This window comes from Phasianus colchicus, chromosome 1 (genome assembly GCF_987193195.1).
Source record: "Phasianus colchicus chromosome 1, bPhaCol1.hap1.1, whole genome shotgun sequence".
NCBI classification, from domain to species: domain Eukaryota; kingdom Metazoa; phylum Chordata; class Aves; order Galliformes; family Phasianidae; genus Phasianus; species Phasianus colchicus.
Window position 1 is genome coordinate 195,855,877 of NC_143436.1, and position 13,396 is coordinate 195,869,272.

General features: G+C 55.5%; 1 protein-coding gene across 2 annotated transcripts in view; it reads left to right on the plus strand.

Moving 5' to 3' along the window:
- The window catches only part of PDE2A (phosphodiesterase 2A), a 73,010-nt gene that overhangs the window by 13,152 nt on the left and 46,462 nt on the right, over positions 1–13,396 (plus strand). Inside the window, exons 1-2 of one of the 2 annotated variants that reach the window (XM_090134201.1) lie at positions 576–1,720; positions 1,811–2,234. In XM_090134201.1, the coding sequence (XP_089990327.1) occupies positions 2,121–2,234 (114 nt within the window). In that variant the 5' untranslated portion in view covers positions 576–1,720; positions 1,811–2,120. Of the gene's footprint in view, positions 1–575; positions 1,721–1,810; positions 2,235–13,396 lie in introns of those variants that run through there. The other variant, XM_090134200.1, reaches the window with a different exon arrangement.

Here is a 13,396-nt window from a genome sequence, read left to right on the forward strand (position 1 = left end):
CATATAGGGGAGAAGCCTCATCCCATATAGGATCATGCCCCACCCCATATAGGGGAGATGCCCCATCCCATATAAGATCATACCCCACCCCATATAGGACCACATGCCACCCCATATAGGGGGGAAGCTTTATCCCATATAGGACCATATGCCCCCCATATAGGGGAGATGCCCCACCCCATATAGGACTATACCCCACCCCATATAGGGGAGAAGCCTCATCCCATATAGGGGAGATGCCTCATCCCATATAAAACCGTACCCCACCCCATATAGGACCATATGCCACCCCATATAGGGGGGAAGCTTTATCCCATATAGGACCATGCCCCACCCCATATAGGGGAGATGCCCCATCCCACATAGGATCATACCCCATCCCATATAGGGGAGATGTCCCACCCCATATAGGACCGTACCCAACTCCATATAGGACCATAGCGCAGCCCACACAGGGGGGATGCCTCACCCCATATAGGGCCATACCCCCCCATATAGGGCGACGCCCCACCCCATAAATTCCCCTCCCCCTATTTGCCCCCCGCCCCCCGCCCAGCCCCGCCCCGCCCGGACGCGCAGCAGGTGCGGAGCGGAGCGCAGCTGCTGCGGGGCGGCGGAACGGGCCGGGATCAGCCGAACCGAGCCGAGCAGTGCCGGGTTGAGCCGAGCACGGCCGAACCGAAGCGAGTGGAACCGAATCGAGCCGGGCTGAGCCGAATTGAGTAGGAGCGAGCTGAGCCGAGCCGAATTGAGTAGAGCCGAGCCGGATCGGGCTGAGCCGAATCGAGCCGAACCGGATCGGGCTGAGCCGAATAGAGCCGAACGAATCGGGCTGAGCCGAATAGAGCCGAACCGGATCGGGCTGAGCCGAATCGAGCCGAACGAATCGGGCTGAGCCGAATAGAGCCGAACCGGATCGGGCTGAGCCGAATCGAGCAGAACGAATCGGGCTGAGCCGAATAGAGCCGAACCGGATCGGGCTGAGCCGAATAGAACCGAACTGCGTCGGGCTGGGCTGAGCCGAGCCGAACCGAAACGAGCCGGGCTGAGTCGAGTAGAGCCGAGCCGAACCGAGCCGGGCTGAGCCGAATCGAACCGAGCGGAGTAGAGGCAATCATAGCGGGGCTGGGCTGAGCCGAACCGAGCCGAGGAGAGCCGAACCGAGCGGAGGAAAGTCGAGTCGGGCTGAGCCGAACCGAGCCGAGGAGAGGCGATCCGAGTCGGGCTGGGCTGAATCGAGCCGAGTTGAGCCGAGCTGAGCGGAGCAGAGCCGAGCTGAGCCGAACCGAGCCGAGTAGAGCCGAACCGAGCCGGGCTGAGCCGAGCAGAGGCAATCTGAGCCGGGTTGGGCTGAGCCGAACCGAGCCGAGTAGAGCCGAACCGAGCCGGGCTGAGCCGAGCCGAGTAGAGCCGAGCAGGGCTGAGCTGAGTAGAGGCGAACCGAACCGAGCCGGACTGAGCCGAGTAGAGGCAATCTGAGCGGGGCTGAGCCGATCCGAGCCGAACCGAGCCGAGTAGAGGCAGTCAGAGCCGAGTAGAGCCGAACCGGGCTGAGCCGAGCCGAGTAGAGGCAATCAGAGCTGAGCCGAGCCGGGCCGAACCGAGCCGAATAGAGTCGAACCAAGCCGAGTAGAGCCGAAGCGGGCTGAGCCGAGTAGACTAGAGGCAATCAGAGCAGAGTAGAACCGAGCCGAGTAGAGCCGAGCCGAACCGAGTAGAGGCAATCAGAGCCGAGTAGAACCGAACCGAGCCGAGTAGAGCCGAACCGAACCGAACCGAGTAGAGCCGAGCAGAGCCGAGTAGAGTAGAGGCAATCAGAGCCGAGTAGAACCGAACCGAGCCGAGTAGAGCCGAACCGAGTAGAGCCGAGCAGAGCCGAGTAGAGTAGAGGCAACCAGAGCCGAGTAGAACCGAACCGGGCCGAGCCGAGCCGAGTAGAGCCGAACCGAGTAGAGGAAATCAGAGCAGAGTAGAGCCGAACCGAGCCGAGTAGAGCCGAGCCGGGCTGAGCCGAGCCGAGTAGAGTAGAGCCGAGCGGAGCCGAGGCAGTCAGAGCCGAGCCGAGCCGGGCCGAGCCGAGCCGAGCCGAGCCGAGCCGAAGCGGCCCGAAGCGGCGGCCCATGCTGGTGCTGGTGCTGCAGCCCCTGCTGACGGCGCTCCTTCGCTCTTTCAGGCGCGGGCAGCGGCTGCTCCTGAAGGCGGACGGCGCCGCGCGGGGCTCCGAGGCGCTGCAGGTAACGGGCCGCCCCTCCGCACGGCCCCAAAAGCGGCCCCAAATCACGACCCTATGGGGGGGGGTCCCCATGGGGTCGTTTTGGGGTCCCTATGGGGTCGTTTTGGGGTCTCTGTGGGGTCGATTTCCTTTTGGGGTCCCTTTAGGGTCCCTATGGGGCCGTTTTGGGGTCTCTGTGGGGTCCCCTATGGGGTCATTTTGTTTTTGGGGTCCCCTTAGGGTCCCTTTGGGGTCATTTTGGGGTCCCTATGGGGTCATTTTTCTTCTGGGGTCATTTTGGGGTCCCTATGGGGTCGTTTTGGGGTCATTTTGGGGTCGATTTGCTTTTGGGGTCCCTTTAGGGTTCCTAGAGGGTCCTTATGGAGTCGTTTTGGGGTCCCTAAAAGGTCGTTTTGGGGTCTCTGTGGGGTCATTTTCCCTTTGGGGTCCCTATTGGGTCATTTTGGGGTCCCTATGGTGTCGATTTCCTTTTGGAGTCCCTATAGGGTCCCTATGGGGTCATTTAGGGGTCTCTGTGGGGTCCCCTATGGGGTCATTTTGTTTTTGGGGTCCCTATGGGGTCATTTTGGGGTCCCCTTAGGTTCCCTATGGGGTCATTTGGGGTCCCTATGGGGTCATTTTTCTTCTGGGGTCATTTTGGGGTCCCTATGAGGTCGTTTTGGGGTCCCCATGGGCTCGATTTCCTTTTGGTGTCCCTTTGGGGTCCCCATAGGGTCCCTAGAGGGTCATTTTGGGGTCCCTATGGGGTCGTTCTGGGGTCATTTTGGGGTCGATTTCCTTTTGGAGTCCCTTTGGGGTCCCTATGGGGTCGTTTTGGGGTCTCTGTGGGGTCCCTTATGGGGTCATTTTGTTTTTGGGGTCCCCTTAGGGTCCCTATGGGGTCATTTTGGGGTCCCTATAGGGTCGATTTCCTTTTGGGGTCCCTTTAGGGTCCCTATAGGGTCCCTATGGGGTCGTTTTGGGGTCTCTGTGGGGTCCCCTATGGGGTCATTTTGTTTTTGGGGTCCCTTTGGGGTCCTTATGGGGTCATTTTGGGGTCCCCTTAGGGTCCCCATGGGGTCGTTTTGGGGTCCCTATGGGGTCATTTTGCTTCTGGGGTCATTTTGGGGTCCCTATGGAGTCGTTTTGGGGTCATTTTGGGGTTGGTTTGCTTTTGGGATCACTATAGGGTCCCCATGGGGTCGTTTTGGGGTCCCTATGAGGTCGATTTGCTTTTGGGGTCCCTTTGGGGTCCCTATGGGGTCATTTTGGGGTCATTTTGGGGTCCCCTATGGGGTCATTTTGCTTTTGGGGTCCCTTTGGGGTCCTTATGGGGTCGTTTTGGGGTCCCTCTGGGGTTCATTTGCTTTGGGATGCCTTTAGGGTCCCTATGGGGTCGTATTGGGGTCTCTGTGGGGCCCCTATGGGGTCGTTTTGGGGTCAGTTTGCTTCTGGGGTCCCTTTAGGGTCCCTAGAGGGTCCTTACGGGGTCGTTTTGGGGTCCCTATGAGGTCGTTTTGGGGTCTCTGTGGGGTCATTTTGCCTTTAGGGTCCCCATGGGGTCGTTTTGGGGTCCCTATGGGGTCGTTTTGGGGTCTCTGTGAGGTCGATTTCCTTTTGGGGTCCCTTTAGGGTCCCTATGGGGTCATTTTGGGGTCTCTGTGGGGTCCCTATGGGGTCATTTTGGGGTCCCCTTAGGGTCCCTATGGGGTCGTTTTGGGGTCCCTATGGAGTCATTTTGCTTCTGGGGTCCCTTTAGGGTCCCTAGAGGGTCCTTATGGGGTCGTTTTGGCGTCCCTATGAGGTCGTTTTGGGGTCCCCATGGGCTCGATTTCCTTTTGGGGTCCCTTTGGGGTCCCTATAGGGTCCCTATAGGGTCATTTTGGGGTCCCTATGGGGTCGTTCTGGGGTCATTTTGGGGTCGATTTCTTTTTGGGGTCCCTTTAGGGTCCCTATGGGGTCGTTTTGGGGTCTCTGTGGGGTCCCTTATGGGGTCATTTTGTTTTTGGGGTCCCCTTAGGGTCCCTTTGGGGTCATTTTGGGGTCCCTATGGGGTCATTTTGCTTCTGGGGTTATTTTGGGGTCCCTATGGGGTCATTTTGGGGTCTCTGTGGGGTCCCCTATGGGGTCATTTTCTTTTTGGGGTCCCTTTGGGGTCCCTATGGGGTCGTTTTGGGGTCCCTATGAGGTCGTTTTGGGGTCTCTGTGGGTTCATTTTCCCTTTGGGGTCCCTATGGGGTCGTTTTGGGGTCCCCATGGGCTCGATTTCCTTTTGGTGTCCCTTTGGGGTCCCCATAGGGTCCCTAGAGGGTCATTTTGGGGTCCCTATGGGGTCGTTCTGGGGTCATTTTGGGGTCGATTTCCTTTTGGAGTCCCTTTGGGGTCCCTATGGGGTCGTTTTGGGGTCTCTGTGGGGTCCCTTATGGGGTCATTTTGTTTTTGGGGTCCCCTTAGGGTCCCTATGGGGTCATTTTGGGGTCCCTATAGGGTCGATTTCCTTTTGGGGTCCCTTTAGGGTCCCTATAGGGTCCCTATGGGGTCGTTTTGGGGTCTCTGTGGGGTCCCTATGGGGTCATTTTGTTTTTGGGGTCCCTTTGAGGTCCTTATGGGGTCATTTTGGGGTCCCTTTGGGGTCCCCATGGGGTCGTTTTGGGGTCCCTATGGGGTCATTTTGCTTCTGGGGTCATTTTGGGGTCCCTATGGGGTCGTTTTGGGGTCATTTGGGGGTTGGTTTGCTTTTGGGATCACTATAGGTTCCCCATGGGGTCCCCATGGGGTCGTTTTGGGGTCCCTATGAGGTCGATTTGCTTTTGGGGTCCCTTTGGGGTCCCTACGGGGTCATTTTGGGGTCGTTTTGGGGTCCCCTATGGGGTCATTTTGTTTTTGGGTATCCCTTTGGGGTCCTTATGGGGTCGTTTTGGGGTCCCTCTGGGGTTCATTTGCTTTGGGATGCCTTTAGGGTCCCTATGGGGTCGTATTGGGGTCTCTGTGGGGCCCCTATGGGGTCGTTTTGGGGTCAATTTGCTTCTGGGGTCCCTTTAGGGTCCCTAGAGGGTCCTTATGGGGTTGTTTTGGGGTCCCTATGAGGTCGTTTTGGGGTCTCTGTGGGGTCATTTTCCCTTTGGGGTCCCTATTGGGTCATTTTGGGGTCCCTATGGTGTCGATTTCCTTTTGGAGTCCTTATAGGGTCCCTATGGGGTCATTTTGGGGTCTCTGTGGGGTCCCCTATGGGGTCATTTTGTTTTTGGGGTCCCTTTAGGGTCCCTATGGGGTCATTTTGGGGTCCCCTTAGGTTCCCTATGGGGTCATTTGGGGTCCCTATGGGGTCATTTTTCTTCTGGGGTCATTTTGGGGTCTCTATGGGGTCGTTTTGGGGTCATTTTGGGGTCGATTTGCTTTTGGGGTCCCTTTAGGGTCCCTAGAGGGTCCTTATGGGGTCGTTTTGGGGTCCCTATGAGGTCGTTTTGGGGTCTCTGTGGGGTCATTTTCCCTTTGGGGTCCCTATGGGGTCGTTTTGGGGTCCCCATGGGCTCGATTTCCTTTTGGTGTCCCTTTGGGGTCCCCATAGGGTCCCTAGAGGGTCATTTTGGGGTCCCTATGGGGTCGTTCTGGGGTCATTTTGGGGTCAATTTCTTTTTGGGGTCCCTTTGGGGTCCTTATGGGGTCGTTTTGGGGTCCCTATGGGGTCGATTTGCTTTTGGGGTCCCTTTGGGGTCCCTATGGGGTCCCTATGGGGTCATTTTAGGGTCCCTATGGGGTCGTTTTAGGGTCCCTATGGGGTCATTTTGCTTTTGGGGTTCTCTATGGGGTCATTTTGGGGTCCCTATGGCATCATTTTGCTTCTGGGGTCATTTTGGGGTCCTTATGTGGTGCTTTTGGGGTCCCTATGGGGTCATTTTGCTTTTGGGGTTCCCTATGGGGTCCCTATGGAGTCGTTTTGGGGTCATTTTGGGGTCCCTATGGGGTCATTTTGCTTCTGGGGTCATTTTAGGATCCTTATGCGGTGCTTTTGGGGGTCTCTGTGGGGTCGATTTGCTTTTGGGGTCCCTTTAGGGTCATTTTGGGGTCCTTATAGGGTCCCTATGGGGTCACTTTAGGGTTCCTATGGGGTTGGTTTGCTTTTGGGATCTCTATAGGGTCCCTATGGGGTTGTTTTGGGGTCATTTTGCTTTGGGGTCTCTGTGGGGTCCCTATGGGGTCATTTTAGGGTCCCTGTGGGGTCGATTTGCTTTTGGGGTCATTTTGGGGTCCCTATGGGGTCATTTTGTTTTTGGGGTCCCTTTGGGGTCCTTATGGGGTCGTTTTGGGGTCCCTCTGGGGTCATTTTAGGGTCCCTATGGGGTCCTTATGGGATCATTTTGGGTTCCCTATGGGGTCGGTTTGCTTTTGGGGTCCCTATAGGGTCCCTATGGGGTCGTTTTGGGGTCATTTCGGGGTCAATTTGCTTTTGGGATCCCCATAGGGTCCCTATGGGGTCATTATAGGGTCCTTTTGGGGTCATTTTAGGGTCCCTATGGGGTTGGTTTGCTTTTGGGATCTCTATAGGGTCCCTATGGGGTCATTATAGGGTCCCTATGAGGTCATTTTGGGGTCTCTTTGGGGTCATTTTGCTTTTGGGGTCCCTATGGGATCGTTTTGGGGTCCCTATGGGGTCATTTTGGGGTCTCTGTGGGGTCATTTTGCTTTTGGGGTCCCTTTGGGGTCATTTTGGGATCTCTGTGGGGTCATTTTAGGGTCCCTATGGGGTTGTTTTGGGATCGGTTTGCTTTTGGGATCTCTATAGGGTCCCTATGGGGTCATTTTGGGGTCCCTATGAGGTCGATTTGGGGTCCCTGTGGGGTCATTTTGCCTTTGGGGTCCCTATGGGGTCGATTTGCTTTTGGGGTCCCTTTGGGATCCCTTTCGGGTCCGTATGGGGTCATTTTAGGGTCTCAATGGGGTCATTTTGGGGTCCCTATGGGGTCGATTTGCTTTTGGGATCATTTTGGGGTCCCTATGGGGTCATTTTGGCATCCCTATGGGGTCATTTTGCTTTTGGGGTCCCTTTAAGGTCCCTAGAGGGTCATTTTGGGGTCTTTATGGGGTGCTTTTGGGGTCCCTATGGGGTCAATTTAGTTTTCGGGTCCCCATAGGGTCATTTTGGGGTCCCTATGCGGTCGTTTTGGGGTCATTTTGGGGTCGATTTGCTTTTGGGATCCCCATAGGGTCCCTATGGGGTCATTTTAGGGTCCCTATGGTGTCGGTTTGCTTTTGGGATCTCTATAGGATCCCTATGGGGTCATTTTGGGGTCCCTATGGGGACATTTTGGGGTCTCTGTGGGGTCCCTATGGGGTGCTTTTGGGGTCCCTATGGGGTCGATTTGCTTTTGGGGTCCCTTTGAGGTCCCTATAGGGTCCTTATGGGGTCATTTTAGGGTTCCTATGGGATGCTTTTGGGGTCCCCATGGGGTCGCTTTGCTTTGGGGTCCCTATGGGGTCCCTATGGGGTCTCTATGGGGTCCCTATGGGGTCATTTTGGGATCCATTTGCTTTTGGGTCTCTTTGGGGTCCCTATAGGGTCATTTTGGGGTCCTTATGGGGTGCTTTTGGTGTCCCCATGGGGTCGCTTTGCTTTTGGGTCCCTTTGGGGTCCCTATAGGGTCATTTTGGGGTCATTTTGGGGTCCTTATGGGGTGCTTTTGGGGTCCCAATGGGGTCATTTTGCTTCTGCGGTCCCTTTGGGGTCCCCATGGGTTCGTTTTGGGGTTATTTTGGCATCGATTTGCTTTTGGGATCCCTTTAGGGTCCCTATTGGGGTCATTTTGGGGTCGATTTGCCTTTGGGATCCCCATAGGGTCCCTATACGGTCATTTTGGGGTCATTTTGGGGTTCCTATGGGGTCGTTTTGGGGTTGGTTTGCTTTTGGGATCTCTATAGGGTTGCTATGGGGACCCTATGGGGTCGTTTTGGGGACCCTATGGGGTCATTTTAGGGTCTCTATGGGGTCGATTTACTTTTGGGGTCCCTTTGGGGTCCCTATAGGGTCCCTATGGGGTCATTTTAGGGTCCCTGTGGGGTCGATTTGCTTTTGGGGTCATTTTGGGGTCCCTATGGGGTCATTTTGGGGTCTCTATGGAGTCCCTATGGGGTCATTTTGCTTTGGGGTGCTTTTGGGGTCCCTATGGGGTCCATTTACTTTTGGGGTCCCTATAGGGTCCTTATGGGGTCATTTTGGGGTCCCTATGGGGTTATTTTGGGGTCTGTATGGGGTCATTTTGCCTTTGGGGTTCCTATGGGGTCATTTTACGGTCTTTATGGGGTCGTTTTGGGTTCCCTATGGGGTCGATTAGCTTTTGCAGTCCTGATAGGGTCCCTATAGGGTCCTTATGGGGTCATTTTGGGGTCTCTGTGGGGTCATTTTAAGGTCTTTATGGGGTCATTTTGGGATCCCTATGGGGTCGTTTGGGGCTTGGTTTGCTTTTGGGATCTCTATAGGGTCCTTTATGGGGTCCCTATAGGGTCGTTTTGGGGTCCCTATGGGGTCGTTTGGGGGTCATTTTGGGGTTGATTTGCTTTTGGGGTCCCTATGGGATCATTTTAGGGTCCCTATAGGGTGGTTTTGGGGCCCTATGTGGTCATTTTGCTTTGGGGTCCCTATAGGGTCCTTATGGGGTCATTTTGGAGTCCCTATGGGGTCATTTTGCTTTTGGGGTCCCTATGAGGTCAGTTTGGGGTCCCTATGGGGTCGTTTGGGGGTCATTTGGGGGTCTCTGTGGGGTCATTTTGCTTTTGGGGTCCCTATAAGGTCCCTATGGGGTCATTTTGGGGTCCCTATGGGGTCATTTTCTTTTGGGGTTTTTGTGGGGTCCCTATGGGGTCGTTTGGGGGTCATTTTGGGGTCTCTGGGGTCATTTTGCTTTTGGGGTCCCTTTGGGGTTCCTATAGGGTCCTTATGGGGTCATTTTGGGGTCATTTTGCTTTGGGGTCTCTGTGGGTTCCCTATAGGGTGCTTTTGGGTCCTTATGGGGTCCTTATAGGGTCTCTATGGGGTCATTTTGGGATTCCTATGGGGTCATTTTGCCTTTGGGGTCCCTATGGGGTCCTTATAGGGTCTCTATGGGGTCATTTTAGGGTCTCTATGGGGTCTATTTGCTTTTGGGGTCATTTTGGGGTCCCTTTGGGGTCCCTATGGGGTCATTTTGGGGTTTGTGTGGGGTCACTTTCCTTTGGGGTCCCTATGGGGTTATTTCGGGGTCCCTTTGGGGTCGCTTTCCTTCAGGGTCCTTTTGGGGTCGCTTTGCTTTAGGGTCGCTTTGGGGTCACTTTGCATTGGGGTCGCTTCCCTTTAGGGTCCCTTTGGGGTTTCTTGGGGTCCCTTTGGGGTCGCTTTGCTTTGGGGTTTCTTTGGGATTGCTTTGGGGTTGCTTTCCTTCCTTGGGATCCTTTTGGGGTTTCTTTGCTTTGGGGTTTCTTTGGGATCGCTTTGGGGTTTCTTCAAGCTCCCATTATGGTCCTTTTGGGGTCGCTTTGCTTTGGGGTTTCTTTAGGGTCGCTTTGGGGTTTCTTTCCTTCAGGCTCCCATTGGGTCCTTTTGGGGTCGCTTTGCTTTGGGGTCACTTTGCTTTGGGGTTTCCTTGCTTTGGGGTTTCTTTGGGATTGCTTTGGGGTTTCTTTCCTTTTGGGGTCCCTTTGGGGTCTCTTTGCTTTGGGGTCTCTTTGGGGTCGCTTTGCTTTGGGATTTCTGTGGGATTGCTTTGGGGTTGCTTTCCTTCCTTGGAGTCTTTTTGGGGTCCTTTTGGGATCGCTTTGCTTTGGGGTTTCTGTAGGATTGCTTTGCTCTGGGCTTGCTTTGGGGTCGCTTTGCTTTGGGGTCGCTTTGCTTTGGGGTCGCTTTGCTTTGGGGTTTCTTTGGGATTGCTTTGGGGTTGCTTTCCTTCTTTGGGGTCTTTTTGGGGTCCTTTTGGGGTTGCTTTGTTTTGGGGTTTCTTTGGGATTGCTTTGGGGTTTCCTTGCTTTGGGGTTTCCTTGCTTTGGGATTTCTTTGGGGTGTCTTTGCTTTGGGGTTGCTTTGCTTTGGGGTTTCTTTGGGATTGCTTTGGGGTTGCTTTCCTTCCTTAGGGTCTTGTTGGGGTCCTTTTGGGGTCACTTTGCTTTGGGGTTCCTTTGGGATTGCTTTGGGGTTTCTTCCCTTTAGGGTCCCTTTGGGGTTTCTTTGCTTTGGGGTTTCTTTGGGATTGCTTTGGGGTCGCTTTGCTTTGGGGTTTCTTTGGGATTGCTTTGGGGTTGCTTTCCTTCCTTGGGGTCCCTTTGGGGTCCTTTTGGGGTCGCTTTGTTTTGGGGTTTCTGTGGGATTGCTTTGCTGTGGGATTACTTTGGGGTTTCTTTGGGGTCGCTTTGCTTTGGGGTTCCTTTGGGATTGCTTTGGGGTTGCTTTCCTTCCTTAGGGTCTTTTTGGGGTCCTTTTGGGGTCGCTTTGCTTTGGGGTTTCTTTGGGATTGCTTTGTTTTGGGATTGCTTTGGGGTTGCTTTGCTTTGGGGTCGCTTTGCTTTGGGGTTTCTTTGGGATCGCTTTGGGGTTTCTTTGCTTTGGAGTCCTTTTGGGGTTTCTTTGCTTTGGGGTTTCTTTGCTTTGGTGTTTCTTTGGGGTCACTTTGCTTTGGGGTTTCTTTGCTTTGGGGTTCCTTAGGGATCGCTTTGGGGTTGCTTTCCTTCCTTGGAGTCTTTTTGGGATCTTTTTGGGGTCGCTTTGCTTTGGGATTTGTTTCGGTGGATATGGAACAGCACAGGGAGCCCCTATAGCTCCCACATCCCGCCGTTATAGGGCCGGAGATGGGATGTAGGGGGGGGGGAAGGTTATAGGGTCAGAGGCTGTTTCCTCCCTGCGGCATCAGTGGGGCCATAAAAGAGGTGGGGAGGAGGAAGGGGGGGGGAAGGAAAACGGCCCTACAATTCACGGACGCTTCTTTCCGTGCCGGTTTCCTCTGCCCTGCCCTATAAAGGGTCCCCACCCCATAGCCTGACCCTAAAATATAAGGGGTGGGGGCATCCGTGGCTCCCGTTGGCATCGGGGGATGTTTTTAGGATTGAGGCGGATCTATGGGGTGTGGTGTGTTATAGGGTGGGGGGATGGAAATCTGTGGGGTGACCCCGTGGTGCTGGGGGAAAGGAGCTGCTTATGGGGTCAGAGTTTTCTATGGGGTCAGGGGTCCCTATGGGGCCAGAGCGCTCTATGGGGCTGGAGCACTCTATGGGGTCCAGGTTCCCTATGGGACTCAGGGTTCCCTATGGGGTCAGGGTTCCCTATGGGGCCAGAGTCCTCTATGGGGTCACGGTTCCCTATGGGACTCAGGGTTCCCTATGGGGCCAGAACCCTCTATGGGATCAGAGCCTTCTATGGGGCCAGAGCTTTCTATGGGATTGGAGCTTCCTATGGGGTCAGGGTTCTCTATGGGGCCAGAGCCCTCTATGGGACCTGAGCTCTCTATGGGATCAGGGTTCCTTATGGGGCCAGAGCTTTCTATGGGACCTGAGCTCTCTATGGGATCAGGGTTCCTTATGGGGCCAGAGCTTTCTATGGGGTCGGGGTACCCTATGGGACTCAGAGCTCCCTATAGGGTCAGGGTTCTCTATGGGACCTGAGTTCTCTATGGGGCCAGAGCCTTCTATGGGGTCAGGGTTCCCTATGGGGCCGGAGTGCTCTATGGGGCCGGAGCTCTCTATGGGGTCAGGGTTCCCTATGGGGTCAGAGCCCTCTATGGGACTCAGAACTCCCTATGGGGTCATGGTTCCCTAATAGGCCAGATCTTTCTATGGGATCAGAGCCCTCTATGGGGCCAGAGGTTTCTATGGGGTCAGGGTTCCCTATGGGGCCAGAGTCCTCTATGGGACCAGAGCTCTCTATAGGACCGGAGTGTTCTATGGGGTCAGGGTCCTCTATGGGGCCGGAGCGCTCTATGGGGTCAGGGTTCCCTATGGGATCAGAGCTCCCTATGGGTTCAGGGTTCCCTATGGGGCCGGAGCCCTCTATGGGTTCAGAGCTTTCTATGGGACCGGAGCTTCCTATGGGGTCAGGGTTCTCTATGGGATCAGAGCTCTATATGGGGCCGGAGCCCTCTATGGGGTCAGGGTTCCCTATGGGACCAGAGCCCTCTATGGGGCCAGAGCCCTCTATGGGGTCAGAGCTTCCTATGGGACCGGAGCTTCCTATGGGGTCAGGGTTCTCTGTGGGATCAGAGCCTTCTATGGGGTCAGGGTTCCCTATGGGGCCAGAGCCACCTATAGGGCCAAATCCCTCTAATAGGGCCATCACCTACCCCCCCACCCTATAAGATTGGGGCTTGGCACGCCAGCACCGCTCCCCCCCGACCCCAAATCAAATTCCCCTCCAATCCCACATGGCCCCAATTCCATTTCCCAGCTCAATTAATGGCTGCTTAACGAGCTCCCTAATTACCGCTGATCCCATTAGCGCCGAGGTGGGGGGGGTGAGGGTGCTGTGTGCCCTATGTGGGAATTGCACCCTATAACCGTATAGGGCCGTGTCCCAGACCCCATAAAGGGGGTTGTCACCCTATAAAGTCTATGGGGTAAGGAGGGCTGCTATGGGGTCATGAGGGTTGTGGGGTGGTGGTGGGGGCTATGGGGTGAGGAGGGTTATGGGGTGAGGAGGGTTATGGGGTGATGGTGGGGGGCTGTGGGGTGAGGAGGGTTATGGGGTGAGGAGGGTTTTGGGGTGATTTTGGGGCTGTGGGGTGAGGAGGGCTGCTATGGGGTCATGAGGGTTGTAGGGTGATGGTGGGGGCTATGGGGTGAGGAGGGTTGTGGGGTGATGGTGGGGGCTATGGGGTGAGAAGGGCTGCTATGGGGTCATGAGGGTTGTAGGGTGCTGAGGGTTGTGGGGTGATGGTGGTGGTTATGGGGTGCTAAGGGTTGTGGGGTGATGATGGGGGTTATGGGGTGAGAAGGGTGAGGAGGGTTATGGGGTGAGGAGGGCTGTGGGGTGGTGATGGGAGCCATGGGGTGAGGAGGGTTATGGGGTGAGGAGGGTTTTGGGGTGATTTTGGGGCTGTGGGGTGAGGAGGGCTGCTATGGGGTCATGAGGGTTGTAGGGAGATGGTGGGGGCTATGGGGTGAGGAGGGTTGTGGGGTGATGCTGGGGGCTGTGGGGTGAGGAGGGCTGCTATGGGGTCATGAGTGTTGTAGGGT